Below are 26,593 nucleotides of genomic sequence, written 5' to 3'. Positions count from 1 at the left end.
TAAAAGTAGAGGAGGGAGCAATCATAGTTACTTTATATAGCATAGACAATATCTGGGGGAAAAACTCATATAAAAATACTAAATTGCTCCTAAGGAATTTTTAACTAAAGAAAATGGGCTCAAAGCACTTTAGAGAAAAAATCTTCAGTGTTGAATTCCTGATCTTTCCAACACCACTTTATAGCCTACACTTCTTTCCAGCCTGCAAGAGCCAAGTAAAGATTTCTCGCACAATCTCAGCCATGGCTGGTTTCACCCAGTTTTCATTATTGGTGGAATTTTAAAAAATCTACATGTATATTAAATATATATGTGTGTTGGTTTTAAACTAGAACACTAGGGCAGAGTGAGATTTCAGCCACTCTGAGACAAATTAGCCGTAACAGCACAAATGGGCAGCTAGTTTCCGAAGCTTTGCCGTTGTCATCCACTGAGCATGGAGTACTTAATATCATGTAAATGAAGCTCAGAAATGCAGGGATGTGATAATTACCAGTAATAATGCTGGGTAAATCAAAACACATGACATGCCATATTTTTATAAATAACCAGAGAGAGGAAGCAGAAAAATGCCAAGAACCATACCTGGTTTTAACAACAGGATTTAGATGCTTCTGGTCTTGGAGGACCTTGGCCAGCTGCTTCTGCAGAAACAAAAGCTTCCCGTGGACTCCTTTAATAAATGGGTGGTCGAGGAGATGTGTGACCGAAGGTCGCTTTTCAAAATCCTTAATGAGACACCTGTTCACAAAAATCAACGAACAGTCCAAGTATTATCTTAGACACCTGGCTTCTCTGTAAATATGGGAGAGAGGAGAAAAAGCTCATTTATAAAACCTGATCACTAACCTTACATAGCTGTTTATTCATAGGTAGCAGAACATAGAAAAAAACATTCTCTACTAGTCAAATTAATCAAAATACCAGAAATATATTTTAGTATGCTTTAAATATGTATTGAAAACACAGTTTAATTTGAAGTATTCAAAACACTGAAAAGATAGACTGGTCAGACTACATTTTCATTACAAAAAAATGTTTACAATGGAGTCAAGTTGATTAGTCTATATACTTTATTTTAGAATCATATAAAATTATATATTATCATTTAAATAAAATCCTAGTATATGAAATGTCCAGTATTTGGTGGTGGGGGAAATGCATTTCGGAGTTTGCAAGGACAGAAATGAATCATAAAGAAATCTTCACAGAGAAGATTCAATCCCTTGATTTCTAATACCTTCTGAAGAAGCAGAAAAACCTCAGAACAGGAAGTGACTATAATATAATTCAGATGAATTGGAATGGAATTATTCAAACAGGGAACAAAAAGTCCATTCAAAATGGTAAAAACTGGGCTGCATTTAAACTCTTCTGCGGTTAATTGGTTAAAACTGCACGGTTGTAACCACTTTCTGCTTCAGATTCAATGCCCTTTTCAAAGAAAACAATGATTCAGTACATTTTGCTGTGTGCTGTATGTTATTAAAGATGATTTTGACACAGGAAATTTCTACTGAAATTGAATCTGATGAATACCCCTCCAATTACCATCGCATTTCCATTCTGAATAGCTGCCCTTGACAGGAGAAAGAAATTTCAATATCCACACTTTTAAGTTATCAGTCCTTAGCTCACACTGGAGGCTTAGGGTAAACAGTAGATGTCTTTCTGCCCACTCCATAAAATAAACGTTTTCAGTTTCCCCAATAGTGACATGCTAGCAACATGTGAAACACAACATACTTAAAATAATGAAATGCACTGACAAATGGTAAAATGTTCAGCCTCACCTTGAGCATCTTTTCAAAACATTTAAGAAGACACACTCCTCAACTGTTGGTTTTATTAAAAGGCCTTAATCTTTGCACTTCAAACCACTTTTGTATCCCTTGACTTCTAGTTCTGAAAGATACTTGGTAAATTTCCCAGTTATTTGGTTTTAGAATTGATTCAGGGGATTTTCTATCTATTGGAACTGGAGCTTTCAACTAGGAAAGGCAAAAGAACCCAGACTATCTCCATTCTGCTGCCTGCACAACTATAAATACCACCTCAATCTTGCTATGGGAAGAAATCAATCATTTGACTTTTATAGGTTCAGGAGCCTTTTGTATCTATTATTTTTCTTATAAAAATCAGTGCCCAAGCCTGAAAAATACTCTGTTCATATTTTTAAATCAACAGTCTTGCTGGGATTCCACGTATATTCATTTATATATAATTATGTGACTTCCAAAGGAAAATAAATGCTAATAATTCCCTAAGCACCTGGGAAAAAGGAATTTCTGGATAGTTTATATGGTCAGTAATACAGGTGTATGGCTTTATCATCTTGGCTTGAGGGATGGTGTATGAAAACTCCCAAAATAGGAGCAGTCTGTGTTCTCTGAGAGTTCCTACTGAAAATGGACATGGTGGCTTCACACCACCACCCCTACCGAACCTGGATGGGAAACCAGACACTGCTGGGACCCCTAGCTAAGCCCGCCCAGGGATATAGTGAGGGCGCATTGCATCTGTCTCCCATCACCAAATAGCCATAGCTCCTGTACTCAAGTATATGCCCAAACATGGGGGATGCAATTCCTTAATAGATTTTCCCACCATATTAATTCCTTTTGCTTTCTGTGCAACTCTCAACTGCTTGTTGACTAGCCAGTACTTAAATAGAAAACTCAAGGAGGCAAAAAGTGAGAGGCATACAATTAATAGAAAATTCACAGCAGGTGAATGGAAAAATGAGCAGGAGCTGCTTCTACCTTCTCCTTCAGGATACATGCCTTGGAACAGTGTTCCAGGTACTCCCTGGACAGTGCTTGAGACAGATCAGGAAATCCATACTCCACCCTTATGAAAATAGTATCTGCTGGACTCTGGAGATGCAATTAAAGATGCTATAATATCTTTCATAATTTTAGCATCCACTGGAAGAGCAAAGTTGCAAACAAGGTTACAAGATCCTTTGGCATCTTGGAGAGGATTTCTCTCTAGATCACAGGGGGAGTAAGAGGAATGAGGATAAATAATTTAGTGAGATAATCAGACAAGGGAGAAATTAACGAGTGGATCTGTGGTCTCTTGGGAGATTCAAAAAATATAAAGATGGTAGGCATTCTACACTTTGCAGGAAAGACCAAGAGGATTTACTTGTTAGTTCTCTCAGGAAGGCCCAAGTGGGCTGAATGTCATACCACTGGATCAGCAAAACTGAAACTGAGTGTATATGGGAAGAATGCTAACAGAGGTGCAACATATCCAACTGCATTGGAGGATTTTTAGAAGGACAGGAAGACCTTGAGGGTAGAGCCTTATTCTAAAACACTTTTGCATACTCTTTTCTCATGGGGAGCAAATAGCCAGGATGAAATGGACTTATTATTTTACTGATAAATAAAGGAAAGTTCTGTCTTAGGAACAGATATGACTGGAAGTCAAGCATTACTAGATATCAGGTCACTGAAATCATATCATTTCATTTGCTCAGCAAACGTTTATTACACAGCCAGAATTAGTCAAAATAGATTAATTCATAAAAAATCATGACCCTTTTCCTCAAAGATCTACAATGTGATTTTAAAGATGGGAGGACAAGAGGAACACAGGAAACAGGAGAAACCAGTGTTTGATTATTTAGAATGAAAAGGTCACAAAAAAGCACAGGGTTTTGGAGCTAAAGGAACAAGATTTTCTATTCTGACCCCTCTTTTACAAGCTAAGGAAGTTGAGGTCAAGTCCTGATAGTGATGAGACCAATTCCCTGGCTCCCACAAGAGAACCCCTCCTACTTTGCAGTGTGTTGTTAAAATGGCACAGGCACAATGTGCAGAACAATACTAAGTTGTGGCAGGTGGGGTGGGGGGTGGCAGTCAGGTAAGCCTAGTGGAGAAAATGAGAATTGAGCTGAATTTGGGGAGAAATTTTGGAACTAAACTGAACTCAATTCAGGGAGAACATATAGAAGACATTTCCAGGTTGGGAAACTGGATTAGCAATGCAAGAAGCCAGATTAGGCAAGCTGTGTAGCTAGGAACTCAGGAGGCCACCAGAACGTTGACATTCACCTCCCAAGCTGCCTTCTTTGAATGTCTAAGAACAATTCTTTGCTTTAGTCCTTTTTCCAACTTTAACTTGAGAATATTCTTTATTGTTTAAGATGTTGCAATTTTGTGCCCCAAACCCATAACACTATGCTTGTCAGCTTGTCATTCTGTCTTATTCTCCCTTTCAGGCAGGGATTTGGTGGATTAATATAGAGTTGACAGTCAAGACCCATAAGAACTCCTGACAGCTTCCATGTCCTTTTTTACAGCATTATTAAATCCTCTAATGATGTCAAGAACAAACATGGAAAACTAAGGAAGTTATAATATGCTTATTCATTTCAGGATTTCTTATTAAACCAGGAATTGCAAATTCCAGATGCAGACTATTTTCTCCCAGCCTGGGATTCAACAGTTTTTATAAGAACATGCATAAAACATTGACTTCTGTGTGGGAATATAGGGGCTGGCCAATGTGAGGTAAGTTGAGTGAAACACTAGATTAGTGAGACATTTCACTGAAAAATGAAACTAGTCTTCTGGTCAAAAGGTTAGGAAACACTGCTGATTCCCTAAATCAAGTAAATCTGGAGTTTCGTAGTACATATGAGCATATTAAATGTTCTTAGAAGTATGGAGGTAAAGAAAATTCAATTTTGTTTAGGTCCATGTTTCCAAACTTACTCGGCCACAGATCCTTTTTTTTTGTATCAGTGGAACCAGGGCCCTGCAAATGACATCCTTGGAAGCTCTGTTGTGAGAAGTCAGTACCAGACTTTTGCAAATAACAGCTGAGTCTTCGTCTCAGCTGATTGAGGGGAGACACTCAGAGCCCCTAATTTTCACCAGCATGTTTGAGATACCTGTATGCTGCGTTTCTGCAGAAGACAGGGTCTCAAACTGGGGAAATACATTCTCCAAGATAACTTCTTCCCAGAATCTCTGACTCTGGAAAAAAGAAATTGAACAAGGACTAGATTTAGGAAATACTGCTTTCCCCCCTGCAAAATCATAAGTAATTTTTTCTTTCAGTTCCAGATGTTTTAAAACTCTTTTTTAAAAATCTGGATTTATGTGTGGTTATCTCTGTGCTAAGATACAAAACAAAGGAGTAAAAAATTAAAACCACCACGAGATGTATTACCTGGATTTACAAGGCCATGGAAGGTAGTTTAGAATATGATAGAAAAGTCCACCAGAAGAAAAAGGAAGCAAACTTCAGCCCTGAAATTAATCCATTACCTAATTTGAAATTCTAGTACCTTCCATCATGCATTCTTGGCTGAAGATTAATTCTCAGAATTCATTAGTGTCACCACATTAAACACAGGTTGTTGCAGCCATTTGCTGCAATCTCCCAGCCTGGTTTCTGCCAGAATCAGGAGGGAAATAAAGAGCCATTTCTTAACAGGAAACAAGGTCAGGCTTCTGTGTCGGGCTCTGGAGCTGGCAGTGCCTGTGTTCCTTTTGCTCCTAAACGATCACACTGTTGAGATGCACCTGCCTGGCCGCTGTAAACTGGCATTTCATAACCAAAAAGCAGATGCCTTCAAGGGGGAGCTATTTATTAAGAGTCACAAATGGATGTTTACTGATGACTAAACTATACTTGATAAAAGCAGCTGAAAAGTCAAAACTAAAAATACTGGTGAACTTGGAGAGAAAAGCAGGAGAGAAAAAGCAGAGAGAAAAACACGTTCGGACAAAACTAGATGAAAACTTGAGTTTTATGTCTCTTCTCATTTCTTTTTTAATATGCTGTCTTTCATACTTTCTGCTGTTTTCTTGTGGGTTTGCTACTTAGGTTGTTAAGTGTTTCTGTTGTTAAGGAGTAGCTGAACGTTCTTGATCTGAGCAAGCATTTCCTTGCCCCGTGATGCACTGCATCTGCAGTTTGTATCATCAGCAGACAGAAGCCTGAGTGAAAAAGAGGCCTCTGCATGAAAAGAAGAAATCCTCCAGAGGGTATACTAATTATAGGTTAAATATCAGAGCCCACGGTGCTGTCCTGGAAGGAAATTTCCATTTTGGAAGACAAGACTATGACAATCACAGGCATTTTCCCAATATGACTAATGCCTCAAAAGAAGGCAGGCTGAGAAACTTGACATTGCATATGTAGCAAAACCAATTCTCATTTGGTGGAAGACTTAGCTCCATTTCAGTTTTCATGTTCAGTCTGCAAATATTGCACATGGTGGTGAACTGAAATCATATACTAAGTTCACACGTAGGATAGGGATGTAGGGTCCTAACCTGAAACAGAGAAGAGAGGACCAGAAGTCTCTTTCTCAGCAAGGCTGATCCAGGCTTATCAATCAGAGAAAAACAGTCAGTATTTGCCAAAAAAAAAAAAAGCCCTCAGAAGGTAGGATGGAGGGTTTTAAAACAGGAAGCTCAGTCCTTATTATGAGATGGGTAATGGGAGCAGATCCTATGTGGCAAAGCAGGAGAGAAGTTGCAGAGTGGCAGGACCACAGGGCAGCTGGCATCTTGCCTGAGGTCACTAGGGTGAGAAGGCAGGAACAGAGTTAGAAAGATGAGTAAGTCAGCGCCACCTTTAGACAAAGTCATCAGCACTAAAGGTCCAGAGTGAGTTCAAGGGAACACAGGAAGGAAAGAGAAATGGAAGAACATGACATGTGCATCATGGCAGCTGGAGAGAGTCCTAAAGCAAAAGGAGGGTCCAGGATGGGAGAGTGGCCCTAGGGCAGAGAGCCACCATGTGTAACGTGGAATGACCCAGGATTGTGGCCTGAGTGACACCTGTGAACACAACTACCTCTTCATGTTACCTCTATGTCTCTGACCCTGTAATCAATAGTAAATAGTTAGAAAAGTCCAGACTGACTCATTGTATTCTTAGGGAAGGTGATTGGTAACAGAAATTCTAGATCCTCAAGCATAGCTTGTCTGGCAGACAAGTTGAGGGCCGCAGCCAGGAAGGACTGAGGGAAGAAGAGTTTACTACACCACAAAAGAATGAGTGAAATGCAAGAGGCCAAGTGAGGAGAGGAACCAAAAGGAACCAGGCCAGAAGTGGGAAACAAGACAAGATGGGGCTCAGGGGACACTGAGGCTGAGGGGCAGCCAGAGGAGAGGACGGCGGCGGAGGTGCAGTCTTACTACCATTGTTATCGCCACTCCTTCTGTTTCAGTTGTGCTTTCCGCATCGCAAAGATGGGATGAGCATACCCCCTAGTGGACATGCTGTCACCAAAGAAGATCCTCACGCCCACGTTTTAGGACTAAGGCTGTCTTAAGGGCTGAAACCAGAGGGCCCAAGTCACCACCTTCTCACTCCTCTTTTTCTTTCTTTCTTCCTTGATTGGGCAAAGTATCAATACTTTGCAATTAAAGAGCTATTTCTCCAAACTCTGGCCATGTGGTTCAGTCAGGATGCTGGAAAAAAACAAACCATTACTCCATCACACAGCTCCAGCAAGTTTATTGGAAAATTAATCCATATTCAGATCCCACCATCTGGTTCAAAGGGTTGGGGAAGGTGTAGTCCCTGGAGATGGGAGTTCTCTGATGGCTCCATCTTTCAGGCCGTGGCTTCCCAAGGATCTGGGAGTTGGCTGTTGCTGCAAGTGCTGCTGAACTTCCCCTGCAGCAGCCAAGACACTGCCTTTGGGACCTCTGTGAGGGGCTGAGGTTGGCCACAGGTCAGCCCTAGACTCAGCCAGGAAACCAGATGTGGGCCTTGGCTTCTGTTAAGAGGTCTTTGCCTCAGGTGGAAATTAAGGCAATACTTGGTTAAAGCAGGCCAAGAAGATGAGGAAGAAACAGGGAAGTGATGGCTGAGCCCAGAAGGAAGTATGGTTACATAAATGTGGGTGAGTCAGAGCAAAAAGTTCATTTTAAAATGATATTAATCTTTATATTAATTATTTATGTAACTAGATTCATATAACACATATATTATTATATCCAAACTATTATTAATCTTAAAATCTTTAAAATAGTCTGTTGATTTATTTAAATGGCAGTATACTTAATCACTATTACTCAAGCATGACACATGTACTCACTCATTTAAAAAAATTGGGGTGCCAATCATTGGAACAGTAATATATAAAGGTTAAAAGTCAGGGGTTAGGATCAAACCTAACTACTTCATATAAGTACATGATGATACACAAGTTAATTCAATTCTCTGGGCCACAGTTTCTTCATCTGTAAAACTGTAATAAAGTCATTGTAGGGAGTAAATGAGATGATCAATGTTCAGTGCCTAGTACACAGTAAGCACTCAATAAATGCCAGCTCTGTGGGCCAGCCACTGTACTAGGTGGTGGGGATACAGTCAGTCGGTTCATTGGAGGAAGATAGTATGGCATATGCATGGATAAAATGGCATATCCAATTCCAAATAGGATGAAGTCTATAAAAAAGAAAGGTCAAAGTGCAATGGCTCCTTGAGTCAGATTTGAATAACACGTGCCCATTAATTATCTACTTTTTCTCAACGTGATTCTCACCACTCAGGATAAAATTACTATTATTAGATGTCCTGATCAGAACTTTCAAAGTTCTGGGGGAACAAAGAATTTTAGGCCCTGACAATTCAGCAAAAGCAAAGAACTTTGGCATTTTCAAGTTCAAGCCTTTGGGCATTCCTGTTTTTGAATGTCTGGCTAATTTCTTTGATTCAAAAATCAATTTCCATTTTGACAAACCATTATGGTCTGCTTCTTAGTCCAGGTTTAAGTGCCAGGGAATATATGAATTCTAATCTTTCCCTTGACCCTACTTGCCATGTTGACTGGAATTAAATCCATAATTCTTATTTGTATGCATTTTTTACCAGGAAGGAGAGGCAAAGGAGAGTACCCAGCCATTCCCTATGAGAATAGAACAACCAGTTTCATAGTGCATGACTATTACAGGTAGGACTACTCAAGGACTGGAGTGGGGAGGCTAGGAGAGTGCAAAATAAATAGAAGATATATGCCTCCCCCCAAAATTTATTTTCTGGGATAATGCCAAACTCACACATATGAAACATTTAGAGATCCAAGTGGGATTAAGTTCATTGATTCATTCAAACACTTACTAGGTATTTACTGTGAATGGCACTGCACCAAGTATTTTGAAGAAAAGATGCCTGGAGTGAGATGTCAACTTTTATGGAACTTAGAAACAAGCAATAGGATATAGACATCAATAACAAGAATTCAAGGCTAAAAAGTGTAAACTCTAGAGTGGTTCCGATGAAGTAAACAATTCTAGTTAGGTGAACAGTGTTTCACTGGAGAGATGATATTTAGGTCTCAAATTAGGAAAGCAGTATTGACCGGAAATACAAGAGAGGAGCATTCTAGCATAGAACACAGTAGGAATGGAAGCCCATTGGCTCATATGGGGAACAGAGTAGAATAGGATAAAACAATTGTAATATAGATGGGGTGAGACCAGGAACATCTTATGCAGAACCTAGAAGATCATACCACTGAGTTTGAGTTTTCTTTCTCAGTCACATTGAAGTAGCTTTTATGAACAGCAAGATAACACAGTTACTTTAAGAAACAAACAAACTATACTAGAAAGTAAATTAGAGGGAGGGAAGTAGGCAGGGAAGGGATCCATTTAGGAAACATACAGTCTGAATTAAAGAAATGAGAGGGGAAAAATGATGGCTGTAGCTGTGGAACTTGAAGGCAAGTCAAGAGTATGGAAAGAAAAAAAAAAGAACCATCAATGGAATCTTAGACCAACTTAAATCTAAGGACAGACCTGTAGCTAAATCTTTGTGAACATAACAACCTACTTTTTACCTTCACTATCCAATTACAGTCTCTCTTGATGAAAACCAAAGATCTTTAAGTTATCAGTTCAATGGTCTCTTCCCATTCTATTCTCTATTCACTGATGACCACCACTGACTTGCTCCTCCTCCTTGAAATATTCTCTTTCCTTGCCTGCAATGATGCCACATCTGTTAGTTATTCTCTTACTTCTCCCTGACCACTTTTGCTCATTTATTTTCACTACCAGGCGGAATAAAATGACAAGGTAGCGGAGAGAGGGTCTACAAGGGCAAGCCTATAACGAGGAAGAATGGAAGTAGAATATCAGCCTTTAGGCCCACAGGCTTGGAACTTGCTGCTGAACAAACTCAGGCTTTACCTGGTGGATCAAATGACCCAAATAGAGCATTTATTTGCATTCTATGGAGAAGGCCATCTCTACTCTCATAATTCCAAACAAGTCTAAACATTCTACTGCAAACAAGTGAATTTAACTGCAACAGTGCACACGTCTGGTACAAAGTGAAAATTAAAAGTGTAAGAAAATCAGGAAAAACTACTCCATAAAATTTACAGTTGATTGCTGCAAATGACTTATAATAGCCATAATGAGACATAATTCACATACCATAGAGTTCACTCATTTAAAGTATACCATTCAAATAGTTTTAGCATATTCACAGTTTTGTAACCACTAATAATCAATTTTTAGAATATTTTCATTGTCCCCAAAAGAAGCTCTATATCCTTTAGCAGTCTCTCCCAATTTCCATTCAGCCTCTTTAGTCCCAGGTGACTACTAACCTGCTTCCTGTTTATATGGATTGCCTAGTCTGGACATTTCATATAATATGTGTGGTATTTGTAACTGGCTTCATTCATTCAGCAAAATATTTTCAAAGTTCACCCATGTTGTAGCATGTATCAACACAATATTCCTTTTTATTGCTAAATAATGCTCCATTATAAGGATATATCATACCTTGTCTATCCATTCATCATCTGAGGGACATTTGGGTTGCTTCTACTTTTGGACTACTATGAACAATGCTTCTATGAACATTTGCGTACAAGTTTTTATGTGGACATATGTTTTCATTCCTCCTAGGTGTATATACCTAGGAGTGGAATTGCTGGATCATATGATAACTTACTTTGCCAACAAAGGTCCGTCTAGTCAAGGCTATGGTTTTTCCAGTAGTCATGTATGGATGTGAGAGTTGGACTGTGAAGAAAGCTGAGTGCCAAAGAATTGATGCTTTTGAACTGTGGTGTTGGAGAAGACTCTTGAGAGTCCCTTGGACTGCAAGGAGATCCAACCAGTTCATCCTAAAGGAGATCAGTCCTGGGTGTTCATTGGAAGGACTGATGCTGAAGCTGAAACTCCAATACTTTGGCCACCTCATGCGAACAGTTGACTCATTGGAAAAGACTCTGATGCTGGGAGGGATTGGGGGCAGGAGGAGAAGGGGATGAGAGAGGATGAGACGGCTGGATGGCATCACTGACTCGATGGACGTGAGTCTGAGTGAACTCTGGGAGTTGGTGATGGACAGGGAGGCCTCGTGTGCTGTGATTCATGGGGTCACAAAGAGTCGGACACGACTGAGTGACTGAACTGAACTGAACTGAACTGATGATAACTTTATGTTCAAGCTTCTGAGGAACACAAGACTATTTTCCAAAGTGACTGCATCATTTTAAATTCCCACTATCAGATACAATTTATTTTGAATATTTCATCTTGCTCTAGAAATAATTTAAGGCATCTCACAACAACATGTATTTAAATAAATAAAGATACTTTCAGTAAGGCAAGATAAAAATAGTTAAAAGCAGAAGAGAAAAACAAAACAAAGAAGAAATTAGGGAATGAGAATAGGAATTAGAATACCAAATAAACTACTTTGTTAGAGGTGGCCACAGATTTGGTTCCAGGCTCTCAAGCAGCCAATGTGAAAGGGAAAATGCAGTCTGTTCTCTATTCTTAAAATCCATTATATAAAAACAGACCAGCTTCTTGAAGAAGGATGATGAAGATGATGTTGCTGTTGACTGGAAAGGAGACTAGAGAGTTACAGCTTTCCTGGGTCTTCACAGAAATGACTTCATATAACGTAATGAATATTATTTCCCTTTAGTAAACATGACCATGGGTTTCATAGGGCTGTTTCTTATATTAATAACATGCTTTAATCCCAACTGATATCTTGTATCAAAGAACCATCAAGTAAAAACATTCTCCCTGGGTGGCCAAGGAAACACAGAGTTCTCTGATCTTAATCTAGGCTTTATATCTACTAGCAGCTAGGTGAATTTTTGTACAGTTAAGTCCCTTGATTCAGCACGCGCTGAATGCAGCATACAGACGCTGACATCCATCAAAGAAAAGAAAGGCAAGGTGCCAAGCTACCATGTGCTGTTCATTGCAAAGAATGGAAAGAAGATGGCTAAAAAAGTTTAGCCTATGAATCAAAAGCAACTCAAAAGTCAAGAGGGGAGATTGGAGAGGTTGGAAAAGGACTGAAACATCACATCTGTTCAGTTCAATCACTCAGTCATGTTTGACTCTTTGCAAGCCATGAACTGCAGCACACTAGGCTTCCCTGTCCATCACCAACTCCCAGAGCTTGCTCAAACTCACGTTCATTGAGTCGGTGATGCTATCCAACCATCTCATCCTCTGTCATCCCCTTCTCCTCCTGCCTTCAATCTTTGGCAGCATCAGGGTCTTTTCCAATGAATCAGTTCTTCGCATCAGGTGGCCAAAGTATTGGAGTTTCAGCTTCAGCATCAGTCCTTCCAAAGAATATTCAGGACTGTTTTCCTTTAGTATTGACTGGTTTGATCTCCTTGCAGTCCAAGAGAATCTCAAGAGTCTTTTCCAACACCACAGTTTAAAAGCATCAATTCTTTGGCACTCAGCTTTCTTTATAGTCCAACTCTCACATCCATACATGACTACTGGAAAAACCATAGCTTTGACTATAAGGATCTTTGTAGGCAAAGTAATGTCTCTGCTTTTTAGTATGCTGTCTTAGGTTGGTCATAGCTTTTCTTCCAAGGAACAAGCATCTTTTAATTTCATGGCTGCAGTCACCATCTGCAGTGATTTTGGAGCCCCCCAAATAGAGTCTCTCACTGTTTCCACTGTTTCCCCACCTATTTGCCATGAAGTGATGGGACCAGATGCCATGATCTTAGTTTTCTGAAGGTTGAGCTTTAAGCCAGCTTTTTCAGTCTCCTCTTTCACGTTCATCAAGAGGCTCTTTCATTCCTCTTTGCTTTCTGCCATAAGGGTGGTGTCATCTGCATATCTGAGGTTTTGATGTTTCTCCTGGCAATCTTGATTCCAGCTTGTGCTTCATCCAGGCTGGCATTTTACATGATGTACTCTGCATAAGTTAAATCAGCAGAGTGACAATATACATCCTTGACGTACTCCTTTCCCAATTTGGAGCCAGTTTGTTGTTCCATGTCCGGTTCTAACTGTTGATTCTTTACCTGCATACAGATTTCTCAGGAGGCAGGTAAGGTGGTCTGGTATACCCATCTCTTTAAGAATTTTCCACAGTTTGCTGTGATCCATACAGTCAAAGGCTTTATTTCATAAGTGACATGAAAACAATAGGACAGTCACATTTGCCTCTTAAATGACGGCAATAATGATTCCAACTAAAATTTCAGGCCATAGTATATAGTGGAAGTGGGAGGAAGATTAGATTAAGAAGAAAGATAATGGCCTAGTTCAGTCGTCTCACTGGCATTGTGTCTATTTAGTGCCCTTTCTTTTACATAGTAAAATTTTGGTAATTTGGTTCTTTTGGTAAATATTTAAATTGACTAAATACTTCTCTGGCTGATTGCCAATTGTATGAATATTATTGATGATATTCAGTCAATTTGGGGAAAATAAGCTAAATCAGGTTTTCATTAACAACCAAAAGTGAAAGTTGCTCAGTCGTGTCCGACTCTTTGAGACCCCATGGACAATACAGACCATGGAATTCTCCAGGCCAGAATACTGGAGTAGGTAGCCTTTCACTTCTCTAGGGGATCTTCCCAACCCAGGGATTGAACCCAGGTCTCCCTCATTGCAGGTGGATTCTTTACCAGCTGAACCACAAGGGAAGCCCAACCTAATTACTACTGAAAAATCTAGAGAAAATACTGTCAGATAAAAAGCAGTTGTATAAGATTTCCCTGGCAGTCCAATGGTTAAGACCCCTGGGCTTGCCCTGCAAGGGGCAGGGCTCATCCCTGCCTGAGGAACTACAATCCTGCATGCCTTGCAGCAGGGCCAAAAAAAAAGTAGTTGTAAATATCATGCAAATGAGATTTTGCACAGCTATTGACTGCTTTAGTTCCTGTTCCACTACCAACCCTGTCACTGCCATCCCTCTGCCCAGCTTCTGACAAAAAAGAACCTTCCAAGGTGATGAACTACAAAGCCAAAGAGATTGCTCCTTTTGCTCTTGGGAGAGACAGTTCTTCCTGAGGAAGTGGTCACCCAAGGAAGCCAGTTAGTGCTGTGCCTCCGTGTTTAGACCAAAACATGAACACCAGGGAGGCCAATACAGAGTCTTGTTCAAGCACTAAATTTTTGTATGATAAAATATTTTTCTTTTTTAGGCAAGGGAAATCAACTGGCAAAGAGAGTCTGGGGAGTCCTTGAGGCCCCTGCATTAACATGAAGGAGCAGAACAGCTCCATCCATTACATCAAAGCCTCATCAGAGACCCTAATCCTTTCTGAAAGGAACTCTTAGGCAGCCAAGCCTTTAATCTGATGCATAATGGGCCCTCTAATTAACCCTTGCAAAGCAAAGCATAGACACATAGACACTGCAGGGAACAAATGTTCTTGGGAGTTGATAAAGAAAGTGGGGGTGGGTAGTGTGGATAGCTTCTACTCCCACTGTTAGTGATCTAAGTCCATGCATAAGTTTCTAAATGGTTAGCTTTCTGTTTTCCTTTTTAATTTTCCTTCTTCTCTCTACAGGGAATGTGTCACTTGCCTGCTCTGTACTGGTGTGTCCTGGGCTTCAAGCCAGTCTAACTCAGTGACAAGCATAGACAGGTGATGCAGAATGACTATGTCACTAAACATACTCATAGCAGCAAATCAATGACATGATAGGCTATTTCAGGCCATTTACCCATCCAGCCTGCTCTAGGACAAACTACTTGTGCTCATAAAAAAAAAAAAGTAAAAAGAGTAGTAACATATGCCTGAGGGGAAGAGAAAAGGAAGAGAGTGTAACAGCTCTAGTATTTCTCTGATGTGTTCTAATTCAACAGAAGATGTCTAGATTTAAAACGCTGTTGATCTTCCTTGTGGAATCCTATTACTGGAAGTAGACAACTGTATACTATGTTGCCAAGGACAGGTAACAGGTTAGATGGGTCATGGGTTTCACACTAGTGTGCATTAATAAATCACATACATATTAGACTTCCAGCTCATTTTATCAGATAATGAGATGAATGATTGAATGTATGACACAGTGGTCAATTATCATGTGGATGATATAAATTCTATTGTGCTGAGGACATTTATCTGTGAATCGATCTGGCTTTTCTAGCAAGGATCATAAATTACTAGCCTTCCATAACCATATGATAAATACTCTAATAACAGAATGCCACCAACTCCTGGTTTCCCGATAAATTTCTACATGGTTTCAGTTAGAGAAGTGATGCAGAGAATCTGGGTTTTCTAAATCTTTATTCTGTTGTCAAAATTATATGTAGTATGAAGACCATGGAGAAAAGCCTGTCTTTCCCAAACAAACAGCAGTATGCTAAAGTCAGCAAGCTCAAGCTCCCTATATATTACTGTTACATTTTCAAGGATTTTGTGAACTGACTGATGTTACACTGGTATCTTGAAACTGGTCATGGTAGGAGTACTTATACCATGGAAATCAGCAAAATCAATGAACAATACAAATCAACCCCCTTCCCCCACTCACTCAGTTGTTAAGTATCACTGCTTGTGGACCAGAGATCCTGGGGAAAACTGTCTGATAATTCAATAGCACAATTCAATAATTTACATGGGTAGAATCTCCTTTTAGCACCTTTTCCCTCTAATTCTTTTTTTCTCATTTCCTGTCCTGTTGGATTAATAAAATTTTCCATAAACCTCTTTTTTCCTTCTGTTGATTTACAAACTAGACATTATTTTTCTATACTTTATTAATATTATCCTGCATGTTTAACATATTTGCTTAATTATAAATTTTCCAGTACTTTTATCCTCACTTTGAGCACAAGAACCTATGCATGCCATAACCATGCATTAAACACTGCCTGGCAGTTTTATGACTGTTTAGTTTTTACATGTTTTATCCCAAATAGTTCTCCTTCTTATAGTTAATAGTTACTTATAGCACTCCTTCAGATTGTTCCATGAAGTCAATTTCATTTCAACTGAATTTATTTCATTTGTTGTTTTGGTGGGTTGTCTTCTTAGCCTTAGGTTTCTTTACATGTTTTGAAACATCAGTTGGCAGGCTCACTTTGAGGAGAAGGGTTTTGTTTTCCCTCTCACTTCCTCTGTGTCCACCCCCATAGACTAATAACTGTAGGGCTGTGTCTTTTCTGGGTTTGTAGCCCCAGTCTACATTTGAATGGCATTTTGTGCTCCTGCTCCATGACTGCATTAAGTAAACAGAAGAGCCCATCCCTGTGGCAGCAGAAGATATAAATCCAGCTGCTTACATATCCTTCTACCGCCTTGAGTCAGAAGCTGGCTAACAGCCATCATCCCAGGGAACTGTCAGCACCACCTCAGGTGATGGAGAACAACGTGGAAGAAACTGCCACAAAGCACAGAATCTTATGCCCACCCCCCCGCCCCATTCTTTTCCCAGCCTCTTTTTATCAGTCCTAAAGAACCACCCAAACACTGCTTCAAGCAGAAGTCCAAATGAATTGTTGAAGCCCTCTTAGTCCTTTTATTCACAGGAACCAAACTCCCCGACACCACTACTTGCTTTTGATCCTAGGAGACTGTGACTTCAGCCCAGCAGTGCACTTTTTGGTTTTATCCATTCCAATCTGTCACAATATTTAGATTCCTTCCTTCCCTCCCTAGCACTATGTTTTCGGCCTTTCGTTTTTACATGTGGCCTGTCATTGTTATCTGTTTGGAAAAGCACAAACTTGAAAAGCCACCTTGACAGAAAATCTCTTGTATCTTAAGGCAAAAATCCTTAAATATCAAAATTATTGAATAATTTCTTAACACTATCCTAAATTATCTTTTTAGTTACACCTATAGATGAGAAGAATGTATTAAGCTATTAACATATGTGGCCAAGATTAACATCTATCTGTGAGATGTGCCCCTGATTTTATTTTATATGAAGGAAGCAAAGTTTAGGTCATAGGCCACAAACTCCCCTACTTCCATTTTCATCCATCACACCTTCGTATTCCCCTAAGCAGCCTTGGTGAGGCAATGTTTATATTAATTAAAAGGAAATTTCCAGAATCTGCGGGACACAGTGAAAGCTATTCTAGTGGGAAGAGGGAAGTTTATAGCAAGACAGGAATATTTCAATAAACAAGAAAAATCTTGAATAAAAAACCAAACCTACCATCTAATGGAATTAGAAAAAGAACAAGCAAAGACCAAAGTCAGCAGAAGGAAAGAATAAGAAAGATCAGAGAGGAAATAACAGTTTCAAAGGGGATTCTACCAAAAAAGAAAAAAAGAAGAGCTAATCCTATATTTCTTAAACAATTCCAGAAAACTGAAGAAGATGGAACACCTCCAAATTTATTCTATGAGGCCACCATTACCCTGATACTGAAACCAGACAAAGATACTACAATAAAGAGAAAATTACAGTTCAATATCTCTAATTAGAAATCTTCAACAAAATCTTACAAATCAAATTCAACAATATATAAAAAGAACCATGCATCATGATTAAGTGATTTATTCCAGGGATGCAATATTCACAAATTAATGTGATACACCACATTAACAAAAGAAAGGATAAAAATCACATGGTTATCTCAACAGACACAGAAAAAGCATTTGACAAAACGCAACATTCATTCATGATAAAAAAAAACAAAAAGCCCTCAGCAAAGCTGGTATAGTAGGAAAACATACGTCCACACAAGAAAGGTCATTTAAAACAAACCCACAGGTAACATCATACTTAATGGTGAAAAGCTGAAAGCCATTCCTTTCAGGAACAAGACAAGGATACCTGTTCTCACCACCACTATTTGACACAGTATTGGAAGTCCTAGCCACAACAATCAGACAAAAATAAATAAATTTTAAAAAGACATCCAAACTGGATGGGAAAAAGTAGAAATGTCACTACTTGCAGATGACATGAAATTATATATAGAAAATTCCAAAAAATAAAATTAGTTCTCTTGTAGCTCAGTTGGTAAAGAATCTGCTGCAATGCAGGAAACCTGGGTTTGATCCTTGGGTCAGGAAGATTCCCTGGAGAAGGAAATGGCAACCCAATCCAGTTTTCTTGCTTGGAGAATCCCATGGACAGAGGGGCAGGTCATGGGGTAATGACAGTTGGACCTGACTTAGCAACTAAACCACCACCATACAAATAATAAACTACCAGAAAGAGAAAGCAAGGAAACAGATTTAAAAATCACATCACAGAGAATAAAATACCCTGGAATAAAATTAATCAAGGAGGTGAAAGACCTGTACTCTGAAAACTATAAAACAGTGATGAGGTAAACCGAAGGTGACACAAAGATATCCCATGTTCTTGGGCTGGAAGAATTAATATTGTTAAAATATCCATACTACCCAAAGAAATCTACAGATTTAATGCAATCCCTATCAAAATACCCAAGGCATTTTTCACTAGAACTAGAACAAATAATCCTAAAATTAATACAGAATACCCAAAGACCCTGTATTGAGAAAGCAATCTTGAGAAAAAAAGGACAAAGCTGAAGCCACCAGATTCCCTGACATCAGAAAAGCTATGGTAATCAAAACAGCATGGTACTGGCACAAAAACAGACACATAGATCAATAGAGCAAAATGGAGAGGCCAGAAGCAAACTCATGCATATATGGTCAATTAATCTAAGACAAAGAATATACAGTGGTGGAGACAGTCTTTTCAATTAGTGGTGCTGGGAAGACTGGGCAGTAAAAAGTGAAGAAAAAGATATTAGAACATTTTCTCACACCATATATAAAAATAAACTAAAATTAAACTAAAGAGCTAAATGTAAGACCAGAAATCATAAGACTCCTAGAAGAGAATATAGGCCGAACACTCTTTGATGTAAATTGTAGCAATATTTTTTTGGATCTGTCTCTTAAGGCAAAAATAAAGAGATCTAATTAAACTTAAAACATTTTGCACAGCAAAGGAAATACTCAACAAAATCAAAGGACAATCTATGGAATGGTAGAAAGTGGTTGCAAATGATATGACCAATAAGAGGTTAATATTTGAAACATATAAACAGCTCATACAACTCAGTTTTTTTTAAAGGCCTCAATTTAAAAATGGGCAGAAGATTTGAATAGACATTTGGCCAAAGAAGATATACAGATGGCCAACAGGCACAGAAAATGATGCTCCACGCTGCCAATCATTAGAGAAATGCAAATCAATACAATGAGATATCACCTCACACTTGTCACACTTGTCTATCATCAAAAAGTCTACAAACAACAAATGGTGAAGATGGAAAGGGAACTCCAGTACACTACTGATGGGAAAGGAAGTTGGTGCAGGCACCATGGAAAACAATATGGTGGTTCTTCAAAACCCTAAAAATAGAACTATGGTTTGATATGATCCAGCAATTCCACCCCTGGATATACATCTGAAGCAAATAAAAACATTAATTCAAAAAGGTACATGCACTCCAAAGTTCAGAGCAGTATAATTTACAGTAGCTAATATAAGAAAGCAACCTACATGTCCATCAACTGATGTGAAGAAGATGTGGTATATCCAGATGTACAGTGAAATATTATTAAGCCATAAAAAATAATTAAATTCTGCCTTTCACAACAGTGTGGATGGATCTAGGGGGTATTATGCTTAGTGAAATAAGTCAGACTGGGAAAGATAAATACTCTATGTTATCACTTACATGTGGAATCTAATAAAAAAACAAATGTCTGTATATTAAAAAGAAACAGACTCACAGATACAGAGAACAAATTAGAGGTTACCAGTGGGAAGAGGAAAGGGGGAAGGTGGCAAGATAGGGGTGTGGAATTAAGAAATACACTCTCATGTATAAAATAAATAACCAACAAGGATATATTGTATAGCACAGGAAAACATAGCCATTATTTTGTAATAACTTTAAATGAAGTACAGTCTATAAAAAACTGAATCACAAGGTTGTATACCTGAAACCAATATAATGCTGTAAATCAACTCTATGGTGGTGGTGTCATGTCCAGCTCTTTGTGACCCTATGGACTGTAGCCTGCCAAGCTCCTCTGTCCATGGCATTTTCCAGGCAATACTGGAGAGGGTTGCCATTTCCTACTTCAGGGGATCCTCCCAAACCAGGAATTGAACCCAAGTGTCTTGCATCTCCTGCAACACTAGCAGGCAGATGCTTTACCACTGTACCACCTAGGAAGCCCATACATCAATTTAAAATAACAAAAAAGAAAGGAAATTGCCAGCTCTGTAGAATGTCATGTCACTGACCATGGTCCTGAAACATCATGTGCTATGAGAACGTAGCTTTTTCTCTTAATCCTGGATTCAGAAATGGCTCCTCTGCAACCTTTCCTGGACTTCTGAACCAAGTGATGAAGGACGTGATGGTGGGAATACCAGCAGTAGACTGGGGTCAGGGGAAAGAGAATAGGCGAAATGGAGAGGAGTGGGCAGAAGTTGTTGGAGGGTAATAATGGGGAAGAGAATGCTGGGGAAGGGATTTGTTTTGATGTTATTTCCATATATTCAAGGCAACCAAAACAAACAAAAATTAATCCACAGGCAACTATGTAGTTGTCATCATTCACTTTTACCGATCCTATCATGTTTTTGACTGTTGCAATTTTATTTTTGCTCTGGGAAAGTATATGTGTGTTGTTTGTTGCCATTTAGTCATTCAGTCATGTCCAACTGTTTGTGACCCCATGGATTGTAGCCCACCAGGCTCCTCTGTCCATGGCATTTTCCAGCAAGAATACTGGAGTGGATTGTCATTTCCTTCTCCAGGGAATCTTTCTGACTCAGGGATCCAGACCATGTTTCCTGCATTGCAGGTGGATTCTTTACCACCGAGCCACCAGGGAAGCCCATATGTATGTTAGGAGAGTGAATCTGACTACCTTTTACACCTCTCATAATCTTCCTAATGTTTTATTTTTGGCTAGAAGAGACTGCTCAAAGATTATGAGTCATAACATCCAACTTCTAACCAGGTCCATCATATGCTGTGTATAATTTTGAAGATAGCACCTCCTCTCTAGGGTTCTTGGTTCTTCAGAAGGAACTGATGTTTATGAATTCCTGCCACGTGCTACAAACTGAGCCAGATATTGAGGATACAAAACGGAAAGATATTTTCTGCTCCCAAGGTACTCAAAATGTGAGTGGGGAGATAGATACACAAACCAATAATTTCAGAATGGCTTGACCTGCTGCTCTCCCTTCCTTATTATGAAAGTTTGTCAAAGATACCATGCTGACATGAAAGCACAAGGGAAAGGGGACCTAATTCAAGTTAAGGAGGCAGGGGATGCCCCACTTATTCAACTTTGCTAGAAAATGCAAAGAATATGGAAGAGAAAATTCTATTGCATAGACAGAGTCTATTCTGAATGGCTTAGTGTACTGACGAGCCTTGGTGTATTCTTTCAGTAATGCAAAGCCACAGTATGATTGTGAGGAGGGCATGACTTGAGCAGTATGGGGTTTCAGAAAGATCATGCTGACTTATGAGGGATGGTTTCCAATGACTGCAGTTGTAGAAGCAAGGAGAGTAACATGGAAGCTCTTGCCCTATTATAGCACAAAGTTGAGTCATCACCTAGGAACACCAGAGACCTGTATGATGGAATATTCTGGGCACCCAAAAGAAGCCAGATAGCAAAACTACCAGCCTAAGTTGGGAGGAGATAGAGGAAACCACATATCCTATACTATAGTCAGTGCTCCCACCTCTAGAGGCTCTGGGTGCTTTGGCCCTGGACATGAAAGTGGACAGAAGGCCATGTCTAAACACTCCTAACTTATATGGGTACAGGGGAAGAAGAAGAGTGATTTTGACAGGTATTTCAACAGTCTGGTCACCCTTGGTACCATGTATGGACTGACAAGGGAAAGTACAGGAGAAATCTGAGCAGCCAGACATGGGTCCTCTTCATATCTCCACATGGAAAAAGGTGTGTGTGTGGGGAGGGTGGCTGTTGACATTCTGCCTCACAAACATACATACAGCATCATTCAGCCATAAAAAAAGTAACGAAATACTGATATATGCTACAACATGAATGAATCTGAAAAACACACAAAAGGTCACCCATAGTATGATTTCATTCATATGAAATATCCAGACTAGGTAAATTCATCAAGAATGCAGAGGCAGAAAGTAGATTAGTATCATCTAGGGACTAGAGGGGAGGAGGAAATAGAGAGTAACTTCTTAGTGGGTATAGGGCTTCCTTTGTAATAATTAAAATGTTTTGGAACTAGGTGTAAGTGGTGGTTGCACAACATTGTGTATGTACTGAATGCCACTGAATTATTCACTTTAAAATGGTTAATATTATGTTATGCCAATTTCACATCAGTTAAACACACATACACACTGCAGCATCATGAGACTCAGAACAGATATTGTACTACGATGCAGACCTGGGTTTGAGTTTTAGTTCTGCCAGTTTCTAGTAGGTCCGGCTGTGAGAGCACAGGCTGGTCACTGAATCCCCAAGGCACTCAGCCCTGGATCTGAGTAGTGACCTGCCTCACATGGCAGGAGTGAGGGGTCACGGAAACTGCGCGTGTCACATGGCAAGCTTTAAATAATTCCTCATGATTGATGTCTGTACTTCTCACACACACAACTCCAAATTTGCTCAACTAATTTTATTCTAACTCTCAAGTATCTTTTACACTACATCTTATTTAGTTGAGGGTAAACTTTCTTTGCTTTCCTTGGTGGAATGAGTTTTGCCAAGAACAAAGATTTTCACATAGCAGAGACCCTGATCTACAGGGGTACAAGTTATCCAGTTCAGGTTCACAGCAAATATCACCAAGTGATCATGATCCTCTATCCTGGATGTGGCCTCTGAATCCTTCTAACACTGCATTCTAGAAAGGTGATCTGGTGGTTAGTGCTGGGATGCAAGATGACACCAATTGGTCATCTCTTTCTATTGTAAGTTGTTCCTCTCAGAGAAGCACATGCGGCCATGAAATCTTAGAGGAAAAAGTATATTTGGTTCTTGAAGTTCTCAATAAAGGCCAGCAAATCATTGACAAGTACAAAAGCTTCTCTCTTTTACTATTGGTCAATAGGCTTGGGAAGAGGAATTTAACATAAACCCTTAACATTTGAGACATTAAAAAAAAAAAAGGAAAGGGAAAAAAAGGAGGAAGGAAAGTAAAGGAAGAAAATACACTATGACTCTGTGGTGTAATACTAATACTTGAGTTTGTGCTGAGGTTGTGTATACTAAAGGATTTTACATTATCCTCACTGGTAGATGGGTAGACACTGCTATCCTCACCCACAACTTAGGAAGCAGAGGCCTGGAGAGATCAAATGACTTGAAGACATGGAACCACAAAGCCAAGCTTCCCTGGTGGCTCAGATGGCAAAGAATCTGCCTGCAATGCAGGAGACCTGGGTTCCATCCCTGGGTCAGGAAGACACCCTGGTGGAGGGCATGGCAACCCATTCCAGTATTCTTGCCTGGAGAATTCCATGGACAGAGGAGCCTGGTGGGCTACAGTCTGTGGGGTCACAAAGAGTTGGACATGACTGAGTGACTAACACTTCACTTGATTTTCAACCACCAAGTCATGGGCTATATTGGTTTCCTAGGGCTGCTGTAATAAAGTACCACAAACTGATATTTATTCTCTCACAGTTCTGGAGCCTAGAAGTCTGAGATCAAGATTTAAGATAGGTAGAGCCATGCTGCCTCTGAAGGTGCTCGAGAGGGATCTACTCAAACTTCTTTTGTAGCTTCTGGTGGTTCCTTGGCTTGTGGCAGCAGAGCTCCAGTCTTTACACGGCATTCTTTCTGGGTGTGTCTGCATCCAAATTCCCCCTTTTTATAAAGGTCACTCTTTGTGACCCATGGACTGTAGCCCACCAGGCTCTTTTGTCCATGGAATTCTCCAGGCAAGAATACTAGAGTGGGTTGCCATGCCCTCCTCCCGGGGATCTTCCCGACCCTGGGATGGAATCCAGGTCTCCCACATTGCAGGCAGATTCTTTACCATCTGAGCCACCAGGGAATTTTACTAGTTACACCAAATGAGGCATCCACCCTACTCTAGTATGATTTCATCTTAACTGATTATAGGTGCAATGTCCCTATTTCCAAATAAGGTCACATTCTGAGATATGGAAGGTTGGGACTTCAACATATGAAATTTTAGGGGCACAATTCAACCCATATCATGGGATGATCAAGGCCAGGTTTTCTGTACCTGGGTGAGGAAGACCACCTGAGTCTAAGAGTTTAAGTTTTGGGCCTCCACTGAAAGCAAGAATTTTCACTATTCACTAAAATATAGAGCCCTTTAAATAAAATTCTTCTTTCAAAAAGCCAGTCCTTCACATAAAAAATCAATTATGGGATATTCCCCCCCACTCATTAACCTAATATGATAGCTATATCACACACTTGATCAAGTTTCAAATAAAAATACTGAGGGGTCACCAGAAGTCACACACATACCTAGAAGGAGATAAAAAACCAAAAGGATCTATGATGACTGACTGTATTTAAAATCACTGATATAAATTTTGAATCCACTTAAAAACAAACAAATGACAACAACAAAAACAAGCCCTTTCCTCATCACCCTCAAAGGGTGATATCTGCTATTTTTAACCCTGCCAGAAATTGTAAGTAGACTGGAAGAATGTGGTACTATGACATGAGCCTTCATTTCCATTTCTAATTAAAATTCTTACTGATCCCAACCCAGATGTGTTTTTTTCACCACAGCCTATGGAAACTTCACAATGGAAACTACAGTGGCCTGAGAATGGAGGAGCAAACAGGCAAGAATCTGGGGCTCAGCATCAACCTGGAAGACCATCACAGCCCTTGGGAGAAGACCCAGGAAGGGTGTCAACCAGGGCACTCCGTACTTCCATCTTGTCCTTACGATCTCATCTCTCCCAGCCCATAGGTCAGCCTTGGTGGGGGTCACGATTGGCTTTCCTCAAAATCCCCTGCCTGGATCTACTTCCTGACTCCCTCATCTCTTGGCATCATTGTTGTAAGTTACAAAATTCATCGTGACGACTTACATTTGCTGAACTTTCAGTCTGTACCTCACTTCTTTCAACACTCCATAAAGAACATGATTGTCGATTACTACCTGTCTACATTCTCTTCATGTGCCATAAGGATAGCACCCTGGTACCAACCTGAGCCTGTGGCTGCCCTGTTCAAGGACTGCATTTCTTATCTTCCTTTGTAGCTAGATGTGGCTATGTGATAAATTACAGTTAACAATATATTGTATGGATTTGCCAGAAAGTCTTCTTCAAGAAAGGAAACTTTCATTTTTATCTCCTTCCATCTGCCCATAAATGTTGGAGCTACAGCAGCCATCTTGGTCCATGAGGTGCCTTGAGAATGGAAACAACACTTAATGGGCAGCACGAGGGCAGGAGTCTGGGTGGGTGCCATGTGCCCTGCCAGACCAGCAGTACATGCAAGGTTTAACTCCCAGCTTATTTTATGTGAAAAGAAATAAAAATCTACCTTATTTAAGCCACTGTTATTTGGGATTTTCTTTCACAGCAGTCTTAATCTCAAGTGGTTAAGTACTAACTAGAACTCACATTTTATAGATAAGGAAACTGAGGCTCAGAGAGGTTAAGTAACCTGTTCAAGGGAAAAATCTCAGTGGCAGTGCTAGACTACAACCTGATTTCAGACCCTATGCTCTTAATCTCTCCAACATATATTCTCTAAAAAGACCCTTCCCCATGCTGAAAATAGTGGCATCATGTTTAACTCTTCCCTCTCTGTAGCATTTGTCTCCTCTCATGGCTGAAAGAAACACAAGCTGGAATCAAGATTGCTGGGAGAAATATCAATCACCTCAGATATGCAGATGACACCACCCTTATGGCAGAAAGTGGGGAGGAACTGAAGAGCCTACTGATGAAAGTGAAAGAGGAGAGTGAAAAAGTTGGCTTAAAGCTCAGTATTCAGAAAACAAAGATCATGGCATCTGGTCCCATCACTACATGGGAAATAGATGGGAAACAGTGGAAACAGTGTCAGACTTTATTTTGGGGGGCTCCAAAATGACTGCAGATGGTGACTGCAGCCATGAAAGTAAAAGATGCTTACTCCTTGGAAGAAAAGTTATGACCAACCTAGATAGCATATTGAAAAGCAGAGACATTACTTTGCTAACAAAGGTTCGTCTAGTCAAGGCTATGGTTTTTCCAGTGGTCATGTATGGATGTGAGAGTTGGACTGTGAACAAAACTGAGCACTGAAGAATTGATGCTTTTGAACTGTGGTGTTGGAGAAGACTCTTGAGAGTCCCTTGGACTGCAAGGAGATCCAACCAGTCCATTCTAAAGGAGA

At 39.8% G+C, this 26,593-nt stretch overlaps 1 protein-coding gene across 1 annotated transcript in view; it reads right to left on the bottom strand.

The window, feature by feature from the left end:
• MYO3B (myosin IIIB) overlaps positions 1 to 26,593 on the bottom strand; it is a 422,856-nt gene that overhangs the window by 257,691 nt on the left and 138,572 nt on the right. The window contains 1 exon segment of the mRNA XM_040227940.1: positions 586 to 741. Within this exon segment, the coding sequence (XP_040083874.1) occupies positions 586 to 741 (156 nt within the window).

This window comes from Oryx dammah, unplaced genomic scaffold (genome assembly GCF_014754425.2).
Source record: "Oryx dammah isolate SB20612 unplaced genomic scaffold, SCBI_Odam_1.1 HiC_scaffold_27, whole genome shotgun sequence".
NCBI lineage: Eukaryota > Metazoa > Chordata > Mammalia > Artiodactyla > Bovidae > Oryx > Oryx dammah.
The sequence above is the reverse complement of the archived record's forward strand: the minus strand, read 5'-3'. Positions and strand labels throughout refer to the sequence as shown.